The following is a 15,069-nucleotide window of genomic DNA, read 5'->3' as shown; positions in this document are numbered from 1 at the left end:
CCCAGAGCAGCACGGAATTCTTGGACATGCCAGCACTGGTGCCTTTTGGCCTGGGGACAGGCCCTGGTGATGGTGAGCAGAATGCAGCCATACTCAGAGGTCTAGGAGGAGCTCTGTGGAGTAACTTGTGCACAGGGTCGAGCCACATCTTTGTTTCAAACTATTTGTGAACAGTCAAATGAAACGGTTCTATGTGAACAAAGTTGGTTCTGACCCCAAACACTGGATTTTTTTTCTTTTTATTTACCACCAGGAGCCCCTCTCCAGCTTTGATTTCTGCAGCTTTCAAATGCTACCAGAGTAGTTTCAAATGGAAGTGTTTTGAAAGGGGATTGCAAAAGGAAATACAAGTTAAGTCTGGACCACACACTCCTTTCTGAAGGAGCACCTGACATCAGGACCTGATGGTAGCTGGATAAACAAGAGGCAATTTACAGGCTTTTTCTGTCACCAAGTCTCACTCTGACTTCGTTTTAAGATGAAATAGGTGCCCTCTGGATTTTGTTTCCCCAACTGAGGAAAGATTTGATTTTCAAAAAGTGCGTTCACATTCTGAACACCCCGCTGGTTTTAGACTAAGACTGGGAGCTGAAACTGTCCAGTGACCTCTGAAAGAAGCTACTTGTAGAACCTGGAACAAGAACATTATAGGTTCTTCCAAAGCCATATACTTGCCAGGTAATGATGTTTTTTCCCATAATCTGCAACAGAATGTATGATACACAAATTCAGTTCCTTCGTGGAAAATTGCATACCCCCCTTCCAAAATACTGTGACTCATGAGAAGATAGTATCAAACCAGCAGTTTATTTTGTAGTAAACACCCACATCCTGAACTCTCCGTGATCTCTGCTACATCAGCTCAGCGCTAATTAACACAGTGTCGGAATCCATGGCTACATGAGAGAGAAGCAGCAGGCAGGATAACATACAGGGATACAAGCAACTGAGTATGTTTCAGAGCCATTGCAATTTTGGGGAGGATACCCTGGACTCCAGGCCCCAGGGTGGGGATGGGCCGTCCTTTACTTGGTCCTCCTCCTGCCCCCAAAGTAGTGCTTGTAGGCAGCGGGGTAGCCGTGGCGGTAGGCGTACATCTCGCACGGGTAGTAGTCCTCGCAGAGCTCTCTCTGGTGCTCATAGTGTGCCTTACTGCGCTCCCTCATCCTGGAAAGGCAGGAGAGAAGAGGGGTAAGTGCTGCCATCCTAAATACCTCTCTGCAGCCCTTTCCTGTCATGAATTCCTCACTTGGATTAAGGATCTGGCACATTTTTCATAAATGTCACAGGCACATTTATGAAAAATCCTTTCGTTATGATCTTTTCTCCTGAGAAGCTGAGGCCTCAGAAACTAACTGTAAACAATGGTTATCTGCTGCTGTGGAATGCAACAGTGCATCTTTGATTGGTCTCATGTAGTTGTTCCTAATTAGTGGCCAATCACAGCCCAGCTGTCTCGGACTCTCTGGTCAGTCACAAGATTTTATCATTCCATTTCTTTTCTATTCCTTGCTAGCCTTCTGATTAAATCCTTTCTTTTAATATAGTTTTAATATAATATATATCACAAAATAATAAATCAGCCTTCTGAAATATGGAGTCAAGATTCTCATCTCTTCCCTCGTCCTGGGACCCCTGTGAACACTACCACAACTGGTGACCCGAAGTGATGAAAAATTCCACAAGGATCCACCATCAGAGTCCGTCATCCAGCTACAGAGCTCTTAGCACACCAGCTTCTGTGTTTACTACACCCAGGGACTATAGCACGAATGTTTTGCCTCCTCAGGCAACCTTTTATTTAGGGGCTAAGTGAGGTGGTGGGAAGAGGGGAACGGCTCCTGCCTCAAGTTGAGGAAGGGTCCTCCCTTTGCAGCCTTCCTCAGCCTGATCTCTTCTGCTCTTCCCCAAACATATACATAGAAAAAAGACCTGACATATTCTGCAAAGGGATCAACTGTTACTGAGGAGAAGGTTTGCCTTATGCCTTGCTAAGAGATTATTTCTGTGCTTCAATCTTTATTTTCACAAGCCTTGAATAAGGCATGAAATTAGTTATCCCTGCATTTTATAAATGAGGCAAGGAGGCCCTCAGATGGCCCTTTGATTTAGAAAAGGTCATGCAAGTTCTGCATGAGAGCTGAGGACTAAAAAAAGCTGAGGACTAAACTGAGCTTTCCTTTGGACCATCCCACATTCATTCTCTCTCCTTCTGTTGGTGCTTCCTTCAGAAAAATTAATCAGTCTTCTCAGCATGTGACATGTCTCCAAATCAAAGGACCTGCTCTGTGTTGTCTGAATTCTTGCTTTTCCTGGGCTTGGGGACTGAAATGGTACCTCACATTAAAAGAGAGACTGAGGTTTCTCACCAGTCACCATGGCTGCCACCGCTGCTAACAGCCTGCCTTGGCTAGGAGGAATCTCTCCTCCCTCCCAAGCTCAGCCCTGCTAACAGCCTGCCTTGGCTAGGAGGAATGTCTCCCCCCTCCCAAGCTCAGCCTCCTGAGGCCATGACATACCTCTCCTGAGTGATGCCTCTGAGCCTGGTGTCAGACTGTATGAAGTCACTGGCCCTTCTCCTGTTGAGGAAGGGATCTGAAAAAGCAAGGGGTTATTCAGACTGGCACTTTGTCAATGCTAGAGTTCAACAAAAGCTGGCTTCCTCCTTTAGAACAGCTTCCTTGTCTGCCCTCCTGTGTACAATTAAATCCAGGACTTTTTAATATTCCCTCCTGTCCCCTGGCTGGTTCATGTGCAGGCGCTCTCAGTGCAGCCTACAGAAGTACCCATGCTGGTCTTGTTCTTATTCAAATCACCCAGAGGAATGTTACTGTGATTTTGCTGCCACAGCCCCTCTGATGGAGTGGAGCTTGGCCCAGAAGAGGTAGGCACCAAGCTACACAGACCATGGAACATCTGAGCACGCTCAGAAGAACCTCAAGAACTGTGAAATTATGCACAGGAAGGGCCTGAGTAAATCTGCCTCCAAGGTTAGACAGTCATTGAGAAGTTTGTGTGGCAGTTTTGGACTGGGGGGCCTGAAAGTTCCTTCTGACATTTTTGAGAAACATCACAGTCCTGTTGCAGAGTTCAGGAGCCTGTGGATGTCACATGTCTTTCTGTTGCTAACTGTCTGCTTTGTGAAGTCCTTCTTCCAGATGTCCTAATGTCCTAATTTATTTTCATTTTGATTCACCTGTTCTCTAACGTCTCCAGGATATTGCTTGTTCCAAAGTGAGACTCTTCACCCTTTTCATGCTTTTCCTGTGACACTCTCTCTCCCTCTTCCAGCCAAAGGATCCCTTCTATTCACACACCCTGCCTGCTTCCAAGGTGCTTAGAGTAAGGCTCTCCTTGTACTTGGGGGAGAATAAATTCTGTATGTGGCTTCTACAGTGGCTCTTTCCATGCTCATCGTAGAGCTTTTTGAGCAATTCCCTTTCTTATGTCAGTTAACATGGTTTTGGTACATGTAACAGAGACCTGAGCTCTGTTCTCAATTTTTTTTTTCCAATTCTCATTATATTCCATGCAAAATAATGGTATGAGCTTGTGCCAAAAAATGTGAAGTCTTCTTTGAACTCTCTCCCTTTTCATTCTGAAACTCCAGCACTCAGTAAATTCAATTTCCCTGGGCTCAGTTGTTCTACCTATCTTATCCCTAGTAGGAGTACGAGTAAATGATCTTGGACATGTCTGTAGCACTCTTCAAATTCAATAAAATAGTAAAGCAGTCTCTTACTGAGATACTCATGGGACTCCATGCTCTCATGGGACTCTGTGGAAAGAAAGAATGAAACATGTATTATGACACTGTATTGATGGGATTCAGTATTTCATACACCACAGGTCAATGGAACACACACAGAAATCAGACAAGCCAGGCTTTGAGGCACGTGTTTAAAAGGAAGAGAAAGGGATAAGTGGTGTGACCTAGAATTTATATGAGGAGTTTAAAGTGCTCAGGAGTTTATTATAGAGCTACCTGGTGATTTAGTCAGTGCTACCAGACTCACACTTGGTCATCCAGCCTGATTGTCCAGCACAATTCCTCACCTTCCGCTCCTGACACTACAGTGGTAGGATACCAATTTGCCTTCAAAGCTTGCATGTGTTCTTAGAGGATGGATTAGCACAGTGAAATGCACTTGACTCTCACATGAAGCAGCATCTTAATTCCACCAGTATGGAACTGTGTGCCTCACCAGGAAAAGGGGATGATATTACAAAAGGAAAAAGAAAAAAAAATTAGCAAGGAATAATTAAGAATTAGCACTTATCATAGTTCAGACAACAAAGGGACAAAAAGAGGAGCAGCCTGTGAGGTGAGCTGGAGCAGAGAGGAAGGGATCGAAGCATCCTGGACCGTGAATTTCAGAGGCTGGAGGTAACAGCTCTGGATCAGGGCTAGGAGGGTCTGACACAAGCGCAGGAAAGCAGGCAAGAGATCAAGTTAAGGGCAAAGAAGGCACAAAGTTAAATAACAAACATCTGAACAGACTCATAAATGTCTGCAGGTTTGGAGTTTTCATTCTACCCAGTAATGAAGGTCACCTACCATAGGAAGTGGCAGCCAGCACCAGGACAGCCAGGAGCGCAAGGACGACGAGAGCACGCATTGTGCCAGGGCAGGGACCAACCTCTCACTCTGTCCTTCTCACTGGGCTCTGCTCTCTCCTCACTGAGGGTAGCTGGAGATCCTGGGCTGACTGCAAAATTAGCAGTGGAATGTTTATTATGAAAACAGAGTGAGGAGGGAGCCTGTGAAAGAGGCTGGGCAAGGTGACAGCTAGCTGGTACACACTCTTCTTGGAGCTGCTACAAAACATCCTCTATTAGACTGGATTAGGTTTTGGGAAGGAAGGGGCATGCCCCCTTCCCCTCATAGCTCAGGGCTGGGGGACATGATCCAGAGGCAAACATGTCACTAGCACTCCACACTCAGACAAGCTGGCCTAGGCAAGTGGAAGGAATTTCACAGGCTGCCAGGGCCCCAAAGGCAGAGGTGTGTGTTGATCCCAAATATAAATGTTTGTTTTTCTGGTTTTTCCTCTGATCTGCTCTCTTTGCCCTCACCATATTCTGTCTGGATTCAACCAGCCCAAGTCTTCTGTCAACTTTGCCAATGGAGACATGGAGCATGAGGCTTCAAACATTCCTGTCCCACTCAGTCCCCCTCTCTCCAGCTGCCCTCTGCTGCAATGTCAGCCTGCCAGCTATCACAGGAGGAATACAACCTGCTGCCCCTTTTCATCTCCTACTTTATTGCTTCAGGAGTGACAGAAAGAATCCCTCTGCTGGTGTTATCATGATTTTTGCATTGAGATGGCAGCAGCACCCAGAACTCCGTCTTTGAAGGCTCTCACTGTGGGGCTGACCCCAGACTCCTCTTGCAGCCCAAAGAACATCTTGGTGGAGTCAGATGCAAACATTTCCCTCTCTGGTCTAGCACTAGCAGTCCTTGCCTCATGAGCAGTGAAGTCACAAGCCAACATAAGGTTTTTCATCTGGGATGAATCTTCAAGGCCAGCAGTCTCAGGGAGAATTACTTTGCCTTTAACACCTAGAAGAGTTTGACTGGATCCAATAACATGGGCAGCAGAGATGGACAAAACATGGGGTGTTCCACTCTCCAGCTCTTGGAACAGCAGAAAGAAGTGAAAGAGAAAAGGAATTACAGAGATGGCTGTCCCTGCTGGGTGAGAAGGAAGGAGTTTGCTGGAGGCAAGGTAGGGGTGTGGGCACCACTGCCTGCCAGCCCTCCCACTGGCAGTGATGGGGCTGGAACCCCACACACTGCCTGGGGGTGAACCTCTGCCACAGGAACCATTCTTATGTCTCATCCAAGCTGTGACTACTGCCTGTTTTGTCTTTGTGTATATGCAGCTATCAGGATTTCTCACTGGCAGGATGCAAAGTGAAGGCACTCTGGCTGCAGACCATTTTCCCCAAACCACTGTGCTGTTGTCACTGCTGTCACCTTCAGATGCCAATCCGTGAAGCCACACTGAAGGTAACACAGCCAAGAACCACTGGGGCATCTAGCCAGAGCCTTACACTTAATCAATGAGGAGTGAAATCCATTAGAAAAAGATTTCTCTGGGCTTTGCAATTTACTCTTTCAATGTCAAATTCATGCCCCTTACCTGAAGTCTCTTATCTAAAGAAGAAAAACTGACCAGAGACTTCAACTTCAGCCCAAGGAGAAAGAATTGCTCTTCATCTCATGTGGAGAGCAGCTCAGTCCTGCACCAACAAGGCCCCCCCCATACACATCCACTTCTTGCCTGTTTAGAGTTTAGCCTGAAATGAAGAGGAAAACTTGGGAAAAAGCTATAAGTTTGCTATAGACACAAGGTGAAACAGGAACTGAGACTTTGCTGCTGCCACTCTGTGCCCTGCCACTCCAGTCTCTTTAAGGAAATTCTCTGCTCTGGGATCCTTTTCATTTCTTAGAACTTAGAAGTTTTGGACTTATTGTTGAATGTGAATTTTATAGGTTTCCCAAACGTCTTGTACAGTAGCTGCTAATAAAGAAAAACATGAGGGAGAGGCTGGAGGACAGACTCCAGTGGGAAAGCAGTGGGACACAGAGAGGAAGATGCTGGGTGTACTTTGGAAAGAAAGTGAAGCTGCCCAGTGAGAAATTCCAACACGCTTTCGAGCCAAACCCTCTTTATTTGCCTTCACTCAGGGCAGAGCTTTCTGCTCCCTAGGAGACTTTGCTCCCATTTCAGAGGACTCTGATCCCAGAATGCCTGGAGCATACCCTGCCATCAACCACAGGAGAACAGCCACAAACACCACTTTAACCCCAATGTTTCATTTGTTACCACGGAAGCAATACATTTTTCAAGGGATGAATGAGCATGCCAGCTACACAGCCCTATTCCAACAAATCTCCTTCGGGGAATTCTTCCTCTTGCAAAAATACTTCTTTCTGCTCCCCCTGCACTCCATGCTTTCCCAGCACACATCTCCCCTACTCAGCAGCAGTGGGCTGCCCTGGGGGTAACATACCATGCAGCACAGTGAGCCCAATCCCTCTGCTTTCTTTCAGCATCCACTGGTTAGAAATACAGAAAGGAGCTAAGACAAACCTGCACATGCCAGGGAAATCTCTGTAGACTCACAAATAAAGGAGGGCTCAGAAAAGCAGCCCTGATGTGTCTGCTGCTGGAGTGGAAAATCACAGCACTACACACGCTGTAGCAATCACTCCTGACACTTTACAGCGGTGAAGCACCAGCAAGGCAATGATAATAAGCAGCTGTCCAGGAAAAGCAAGGCAGTCCCTGAATACTCACTAAGCTGTTGCTTCCCTGCCAGTCTGCAGCTCTTGTCTCAGGGGGCAGCTCTCCTGGCGTCCTGCACCCTGGACCGAAGAAGAGGGACCTTTTATTCACTAGCATCGATCAGTGACTCCTCCCCTCTCCCACTCTTGGTCCACCCCCAGGCTACCATCAGAACCACCTTCTGCCCACAGCCGGGAAGCCAGCAACATCAAAGAGCTGAGCCAGAAGGGACTGAGCCAGAGCACACACAGCGGCTAGAGGGGACACAGCCACATCCAGGTGGCTTTTCTGTGCCTGGGAGCAGTGAGTGAACAGAGATATGAGAACAAGCTCCAGTCTCCTTCTTTGGTGCAGGAACCCCCCTGCCTTTCACCCCCTCCTTTTCTGACTGTACTCTGTCCCAAGTTACAGTGCTAGCCACGGCACCTGTTCTTCTGCAGGGAACAGTAGGCCAGGAGCCTTCTCCCATCTCAGTTCATGCTGCTTTTACAACTGATCCCTCTCTTAATGGCAGGCTAATATCAGACTGAAAACTCACATGGCAAAGGTGTCAGCTCCAAAACCCCCAAAAGTGACAGAGCTACACACAAATCCGATCCCCTGAGGTGCCCCCTCTGCTCACATGGGGCTCACAGGAGAGCTGGACAGCCCAGGACCTGTGAGTGCTGGACTGGGCTTTGGGCTCCTGGCCCAAAATGAGAATGATAGCACACCCATGGAGATAAAGAACCACCACTGTTTGGACAGAGAACAGTGAGCAGCTCCTGTCCAAGGGATTTATCTTTAGCTCCTTCAGTGCTCTATGAATTTGGGGAAGGTTCATACTTCACTGTGGTAATGAAGTACCATGTTATTTGTGTCCTTGTACAGGCAGCTCTTGGTCCTTAGAGCCTGAGGACAGCAATCTTGAACTGTCCTCAAGGCAAAGGGCACTTGATCAGGAACCACCTTTGGAAAGCAGTGCAAAAGGAGGGCACTTCTTGCCCTTGTCTACCACCCTTTGGGGTCATCTAAGTTTGAACTCTATAACATGCTGAACTGTAAAAGAAATCAGGACTCAGAAGATCTGGTCACCCTCATCTGCCTAGATACTGGTAAATCATTGGTCCCAGTGCCATCTGGCAAACTCTTAGTTAAGGGGAAGGAAATGGGCATTAAAATGGCAAGATAGTAGGGAACTGGACAAATGGGGCAAAAACTTAAGCAGTGAAAAGGAGAAATTATGAAAAATTACCAATTGAATTTCTCTTGGGACTAGATTTACATTACTTCTTTTAATGACAGGCTTTAAAAATGAATGCTTGTTGAGGAATTTTGTCAATAACACAAAGCAAGAGATCAACAGAAGTGAAAAGGAAGTCTGAGAGCTCCTACAGGATGAAAAGTATGACCTTTAAATCTTCATTAACAGGAACAAAATCATTTGCAGTAGGGCAAGGGCAAGGTCTGCCATTGGAATTAGCAGTAAGAATCCTGCTGTAAATTAAAAGTTCATAAGCTAGAAATAATTGGGGAACAAAAAGAAGAACTATGAACGAACAATCATAAAGGTAAGGACACAGCATTCTGAGATGTCTACTGAGAATGTACTAGCAGACATGGGCATCTGTTGGTGCCACTGGATAAGTTACCAAGGAGATCTCAGCAGGATTCCTCTGCATGGCCCAGGTCACGCCCTTCATGGAGTAATTCTGCTGGGAGTGCTATAGATGAGGACTTAAATATGATTTGCATTCACACCCAAAATGACATCTTTTCACCATAGCCTGTGCGAGTTGCTAAGCCTCTCCATGCCTGCATTGACCTCAAGGCTTTTCCAGCAGGACAGTGGACAAGCAGTCAGGTGTTTTTTCCATCAGGACAATGGACGAGCAGTCAGGTTTTGTTTCCAGTCCCCCACAGGGGCTGTGTCACAGCCCACAGCTCTCATCATTAGGAGAAGTCCCATCTCCAGCCTCTGTCTTTAGCCATGATCCACATCGATGTCTCCCTCACTGAGTGCCCAGCTGATGCTAGGAAGACTTCAGCAGAGTTGCTGAGCGCTCCAGTAAGGGAATAAATCCTATCAGCTCTGCAGCTGAGCAAGGTTTCCACACCCAGGTTACCCTGAGTATCCAGTAACTGGACTTACCAATCTGGACAGTCCTTTCCAAATTTGCTTCTGTGTTTCAGGATGTAAGTTAGTCAGCCACCACATGGTCTATGGCTTACGGAGAGATTTCTCAACCTGATAAACAAGTGCTTCTTAGAACAACTAGTTCTACAGCACATGAGAAAACAAGACTTTATTTTTACTTTTCCATTTAGTCCTAAGTAATACCTAGGAACTGGTCCAAGAAGCAAGAATAATTGAGCCACTAAGTAAGAGTGTTTGACTATCCACAATATAATTAAAGTCAACAACCTCATGGAATAAATCGTGCTGAAAACTAGCATACTGACACTAAGCTTTAGAAAGGGAGATGTTTTTTAAACACAGAAGCTAGTCAAAAAACTATGAAATAAAAATAAACAGAACACATTTCAGATATTTAAAGAACTTGATATACATATCTGAATGTGTGTTAGCTCTGGCAGAAAACTCACTCAGCCTCTCAAAATTAAAAATTACTTCAAATGCTAGTTAAACCTCGGGGGAAAAAAACCATTTCAAAACTAGATTTAAAATTTTCTAAAGATTAAAAGAATGGGTGAGCACATAAACAGGAAAATCTAGTTTCATATCAATCAAACATTTTTTTTCAAAATAACTGCAATGACTAATTTCCACTTCCATGATGGAATGGGGAAAAAAGAGTAATTTCATAACAAATAAGTGATGGGGGTTTTTTTTCCAAAATATTTAAACACATATCTTTGACCTGTCTTGACATTTCCCCTGTGGAAAATTTTGCCCCCAGCATTACAACTTTCTGCAAAAATAAAAGTTTCCAGTGTGAAAATACATATTGGTTCTAACAATGTGGATCTAGTCTTTGGAGTGTTGTAAAAGCCACTGTCTGAAGTTCACAGACAATGTCAGTCTTCTGTGGGTGGGAGGGTTACCACACCATCTTACTTCTCTTTTCTTTCATGCTTCCTCCAACATTTTGGGCAGTTTAGAAGCTTCCCTTTCCATCTTACATAATAACTTCCAGTAACTTTCTCCTGCCCATGGATGTGGAGTACACCTGCATGTCCAGCCTGAAGGATGTCACTCTGGGCTCTGGGACAAATGGTCCCTCAGTCTCCCAGGGCTGAGGACCAGGACTGAAAATAAACACCATTTAAAGGCCCAGATCCTTCTTCCCTGAACAAATTCAGAGGGTGAGAGGATAATTCTTCTTCCACTTGCTCTGACTTAGAGAATTTAGGCTTGTCTCCACATTAATCATGACCATAAGCAGAGGTTTAAAGTTGGTGAGCTGTGGAGGTTGGTTGGTTTGTTGGTTGGTTGGTTGGTTGGTTGGTAAACTGGGGAGGCTTTTAACACTGCATTGTGTTAGTGATGGCAAATTAGTTAGTGGAAAATTAAATTTCATGTACTCTACTGAAATTCAGAGATTAGTGTCCAGACACAACCTCTATGCAGCTGTGATCCTCAAAGTTACTCCCTGTAATCCGTCAAGCTTCAAAACAAAGCCCAGTGTCCTAGAAAAATCTCTGTCTGGCTATGAACACAGGAGCATTTGGAGTCAGCAGTACAGCCTAATGGGAACTCACTGCTCTCCAGTTCTGCTTGCTGGAAAACAGTGAGCCTGGCTCAAGCCTTCAAGTGCAAAGCTCTGCACACTCCATGGGATATCACTGAGTTACCTCAAAGACTATCTCTGTTTGGCCAGGACTTGCCAGAACAGCTGTGTTTGGCTGGTAATAGGAAGTTCATGAGCAGAGAAGACTAAAATTTCACAGAAGTCAGACCAAGGTTATTCAGTTCACTGAATAAAGCAACGAAAACATTTCAGGGCTAAGAGCTAACTCTGTTGCTTCCTTTGGCTTCACCCCCACCCACCCACACATGTCCACATCCCCTGATCAGCATATTTCTCCTTCAATCCGGGAAAGGAGGAAGAGACAGGATAATATTAATATTACTTGGATGTTGAAAAAATTGGCAGAGGTTCTTGCACAGAGATTAAATAACCCATATAAGAAAATTGCATTTCTTGTACTTGAAGAATCCTATGAAAAACAGGGCAGGCAAAATGTTCAAGCTTTGTCTATATAAACAAGGCATGCTTCTGGGTTGCATTTATGGGAAAAGAGAACAGAAATCTCTCTTCTTTTTCCACACCCATCCCCCTTGCTTCACCACATGAACACAAAAATGTCCTGACCTGCTTAATTCTTTGGGATCAGATGAGATTTAGCCGCCTTATTTCCTGTACAGACATGGGAAGAGATAAGAGCAGCTGTGGTTTCACTCTTCTCATCCATCTGGTAAATAAAAAAAAAACAATAATGCTTCTTCTTTTTTTTTAACAACATACTTAGGATGGCATCTTAGATCCCAAATCTGCCAGCCCTTGTGAAGCCAAGACTGGATTGAAACATTTATGTTCTGTCTGTCTTGAATGCAGGAGGCCACTGAAGTATTTACAAGCATCCCTGTAGCATTATATCCATTTCTTTGTTCTATCTCAGTTCAGTATCTAAAGGACCATAAATGTTGTCTTGAGCAACAACTTGCAAATATGCAAATAACTTTTTCTGTGGCACATCAAGCCCCTGGTCTTGGCCTCTGTTGTTAATATCAGATAGAGTACAAAGGAATGCTAGGGAGTGGAGGGAAATACACAATACACAGCTAATTGTGAAATGCTGTTTGTGGCAAGAAGAAAGGCATTCTTATTTATTGAAGCATGAAATCTGATTACTCTTATCTTCTTGTGCATAACTACAAATTATATTAATGTTCCTAACACCACATGGTAGTCAAATCATTTGACTTGATGACCTTCCTTAATATTAATTTCAAACTGTTTATATGCTTTTTGGATACATATTTATTTTATTTGCATTAAACTTGGCAACTGGGCATTTTTATTAAGAAATGTTGTGTTCACATAAAGCAGGAAAGAATTTTAAAAGGAGAAGGAAAGATAAAAGGAATGCAAGAAATGTTTGGACAATGTTCTCGGGCTTAGGATGTGATTCCTGGGGTTTTCTGCTCAGGGCCATGAGCTGGACTCAATGATCCTGATGGGTCCCTTCTGACTCAGTATATTCAATGATTCTGTGATAAATCAGATCTTTCAGATTAGTTTTTCCTTCTTCCTAAAATGGCACTGGACTCCAAAACCCACCACTCTCTGAGAGGTGTCTTTGTCATTAGTGGTCCCGATTTTCTTCAAATTATAAAAGAAACAATAAAATAATAGAAATTGAGAACAAAGAAGAGGTCTGGGTGCAGTAGCACTGGGAAGAAAGGCATAAGAAGGGTTACAAGAACAGCCCATATTGATGGAAGCTGGATTATCAGGTCATTAAAATCCCAGCATATTGACACAGATCCTCTGGATATCCAGATGGGGGGCGGGGGAGGGGGAAATAAACCACAGTTTAGAACCAGGTAAGTCCTAAAACAAGAGGCAAAACACCTAAGACTTATTAAAAGAAAAAAAAAATTAGATGTCAGATGTCTGGAGATGATGGTGCTTGGAAGAAAAACAAGATTGAGCTCTAAGATACATAGATGAGGAGACAAAGGAGGATGAGCTCTAGTGATACTCAGAGGTGGGAAAGGATGGAGGCAAAATACAACAGTTACTGCCAACTCCAGCACGATGGAAAAGATGCATCTAAAATGAGCATATGGTGGCCAAACTAAGAGAAACACCAGAGACCTGACAAGAACTCCACAGCCCATGAATTAAACCTTCTATGTGATTGCAAGAAAATGAAATAGTATGAACAAATGCCTTCTGTTGCCTATGAATATGTGGTTATGAGGATCTTAGTCTGAATGAGTGAAATCAGAGTGGTTTGAAATAAAATAACCTTTGGTTTCTATAGTGTTCTATTGGCCTCTCTTACTTCAATATTGCAACAATAATCACTACAAAATGATGTATCAGAAGGCAGTATAAAGACCTCTTATGATGTCCTTAGTATGGAAAACTCTTTATCCAAACCCCTCTCAAGTGGTTCCACAGCTTTGGAAGTCATCTGCTTGATAATAAGCTACTTTCAGAGCTCTTTCCATTTCATCTCATGATCCTTTTAGCCAGGCACTGTGAGGAAAACCAGGATGGGTGCACAAGAAAAAGAGCAAGACTCCAGTGCTGCAGGCATGAGGTTCTGGATTCAACATTTCCCCTCATTTGCTCAGAAAAATCTGACCAGGGTCTCTTCTGCTGAAATTGTCTGTCCCTTTTTGTCTACCTACCTGATGAAGGACGTAATTTTAAGATTCGATACAGACGTCGAAAATCACAAAAAAACACACATATGACTTACAACATGTATCAGTCATAGAAATTGCATTCTGCTATTTTCCACAGCAGAATCTTCCTTTAAAGACTTTTGCCAACAAAGACACTTTTGTCCTTCCTGGTCTTTAACCAATGTTTTCTTCCCCTCTGTTCCAGTAATAGAATCTGCTTACAATACTTCCTGGCACCAACTGGATTGTATTATTTGGGATTTCTTTTCACTGTCTCCCACCTACAGCCACTGGAAAATATTACTGTACATTTATCAGGAAAATACACTTCATGAGTCACATATTGGGTACACAAGCAGTTACAGCCCTGCTGGCTGGCTAAGCCCAAGATTAGTGACAATGTTGTTTGCTACCATACATTTCCATACAGCAGACACTGAATGAGAATCTCTGCTGTGCATATATTATATACCAAACATCTGTAAACATCTGTAGAACACACCTTCCCCCGAGTTACTTGCCCAAGCATTTGTCTGTTGCTTCATCTCTCTGAGGCAGGTGATTGTCTTTCTTGATGGTCATTTCACTAGTGAACTGGAGGAGGAACTAACAAACCTACTGGAGGATCCAATAAATAAAATAACAACACTACACAATAAATAAGACATACCCACTATCTTCTAAACAGACCCTTGTCTATTTTGAGACCTGAAATGAGCAGTAAGGACTGCAGTCAGCACAGGCATTTCCTTAGAGATGCCCAGGGATCTCATTAGGGTTAAGGTCCTGTTTGTGCCAAGTGCTGCACAAGCTGCAGGAGGGAGAGACCTGTGGCTATGTGCCTGTCCTCAGCCCTCCACAGGAGCAGAGCTCTGGCAGGAGCACCTCCCTCAGCCAAGGGCTCTTTTATCACTGCCTGGCCTTCCCAAGCATGGGGCTTGGTGGTGACAAGTGACACACAGGCATCCCAAGTTCACTCTCTTTCTTATCCCCTGGAGCTCTTCTGCTTTGTCTGATCTCTCTGGGCTCTCTGTCCTGTCACTCTGACAATGATCTGTCACTGCCCCAATCCTCTATTGCAGCACTGGATTGCTAAATAGAAATCTCTGTCATTACCTTATCTGGGAAGATCTTGAGTAAGTAGGAGCATAAGAAAATAATTTATCAAACTGAGTTTTCACTTCCTGAGGGGGACACCATCAGTGAAACAGCAGCAGGAGTGCTATGAGGAGCTCTGTACTGCCACTGAAGAGAGATCTGCAAGGCTGGCATGACAGCTGAGAGCGTGGCTTATCTTCTTCTCTCCTGCCTGTCAGCAAGCACCTGAAATCTCAGATCAGGTTTCTGCCTCCTCCATGCAAAACTTAGCACTGAGGCACAGGGTTTACCTTAAGCTGCTCTAGAGAAAAG

The 15,069-nt window shown here is 44.4% G+C and overlaps 1 protein-coding gene across 1 annotated transcript; it reads right to left on the bottom strand.

Moving 5' to 3' along the window:
• Window positions 1-788: 788 nt before the first annotated feature.
• Window positions 789-7,414, bottom strand: MGP (matrix Gla protein). Its single transcript, XM_064731754.1, has 5 exons — window positions 7,308-7,414; window positions 4,559-4,709; window positions 3,743-3,778; window positions 2,520-2,595; window positions 789-1,167 (listed from the first exon to the last, which is right to left on the bottom strand). Exons 2-5 carry the CDS (start codon window positions 4,617-4,619, stop codon window positions 1,026-1,028), a joined length of 315 nt encoding a protein of 104 aa, XP_064587824.1. The 5' UTR covers window positions 4,620-4,709; window positions 7,308-7,414; the 3' UTR covers window positions 789-1,025.
• Window positions 7,415-15,069: the final 7,655 nt, after the last annotated feature.

The sequence above is a fragment of the Zonotrichia leucophrys genome, chromosome 1A (genome assembly GCF_028769735.1).
Source record: "Zonotrichia leucophrys gambelii isolate GWCS_2022_RI chromosome 1A, RI_Zleu_2.0, whole genome shotgun sequence".
NCBI classification, from domain to species: domain Eukaryota; kingdom Metazoa; phylum Chordata; class Aves; order Passeriformes; family Passerellidae; genus Zonotrichia; species Zonotrichia leucophrys.
Note: the sequence above shows the minus strand (reverse complement) of the source record. Positions and strands in the feature narration are given on the sequence as shown.

Excerpts from the sequence above, each read along its gene's own strand:
- MGP (XM_064731754.1), bottom strand. The coding sequence starts at position 4,619 with ATGCGTGCTCTCGTCGTCCTTGCGCTCCTGGCTGTCCTGGTGCTGGCT. Across the intron at positions 3,779-4,558 it reads GCTGGCTGCCACTTCCTATG|AGTCCCATGAGAGCATGGAG; the intron begins GTAGGTGACCTT and ends TTCTTTCCACAG. Across the intron at positions 2,596-3,742 it reads GGAGTCCCATGAGTATCTCA|ATCCCTTCCTCAACAGGAGA; the intron begins GTAAGAGACTGC and ends TTGCTTTTTCAG.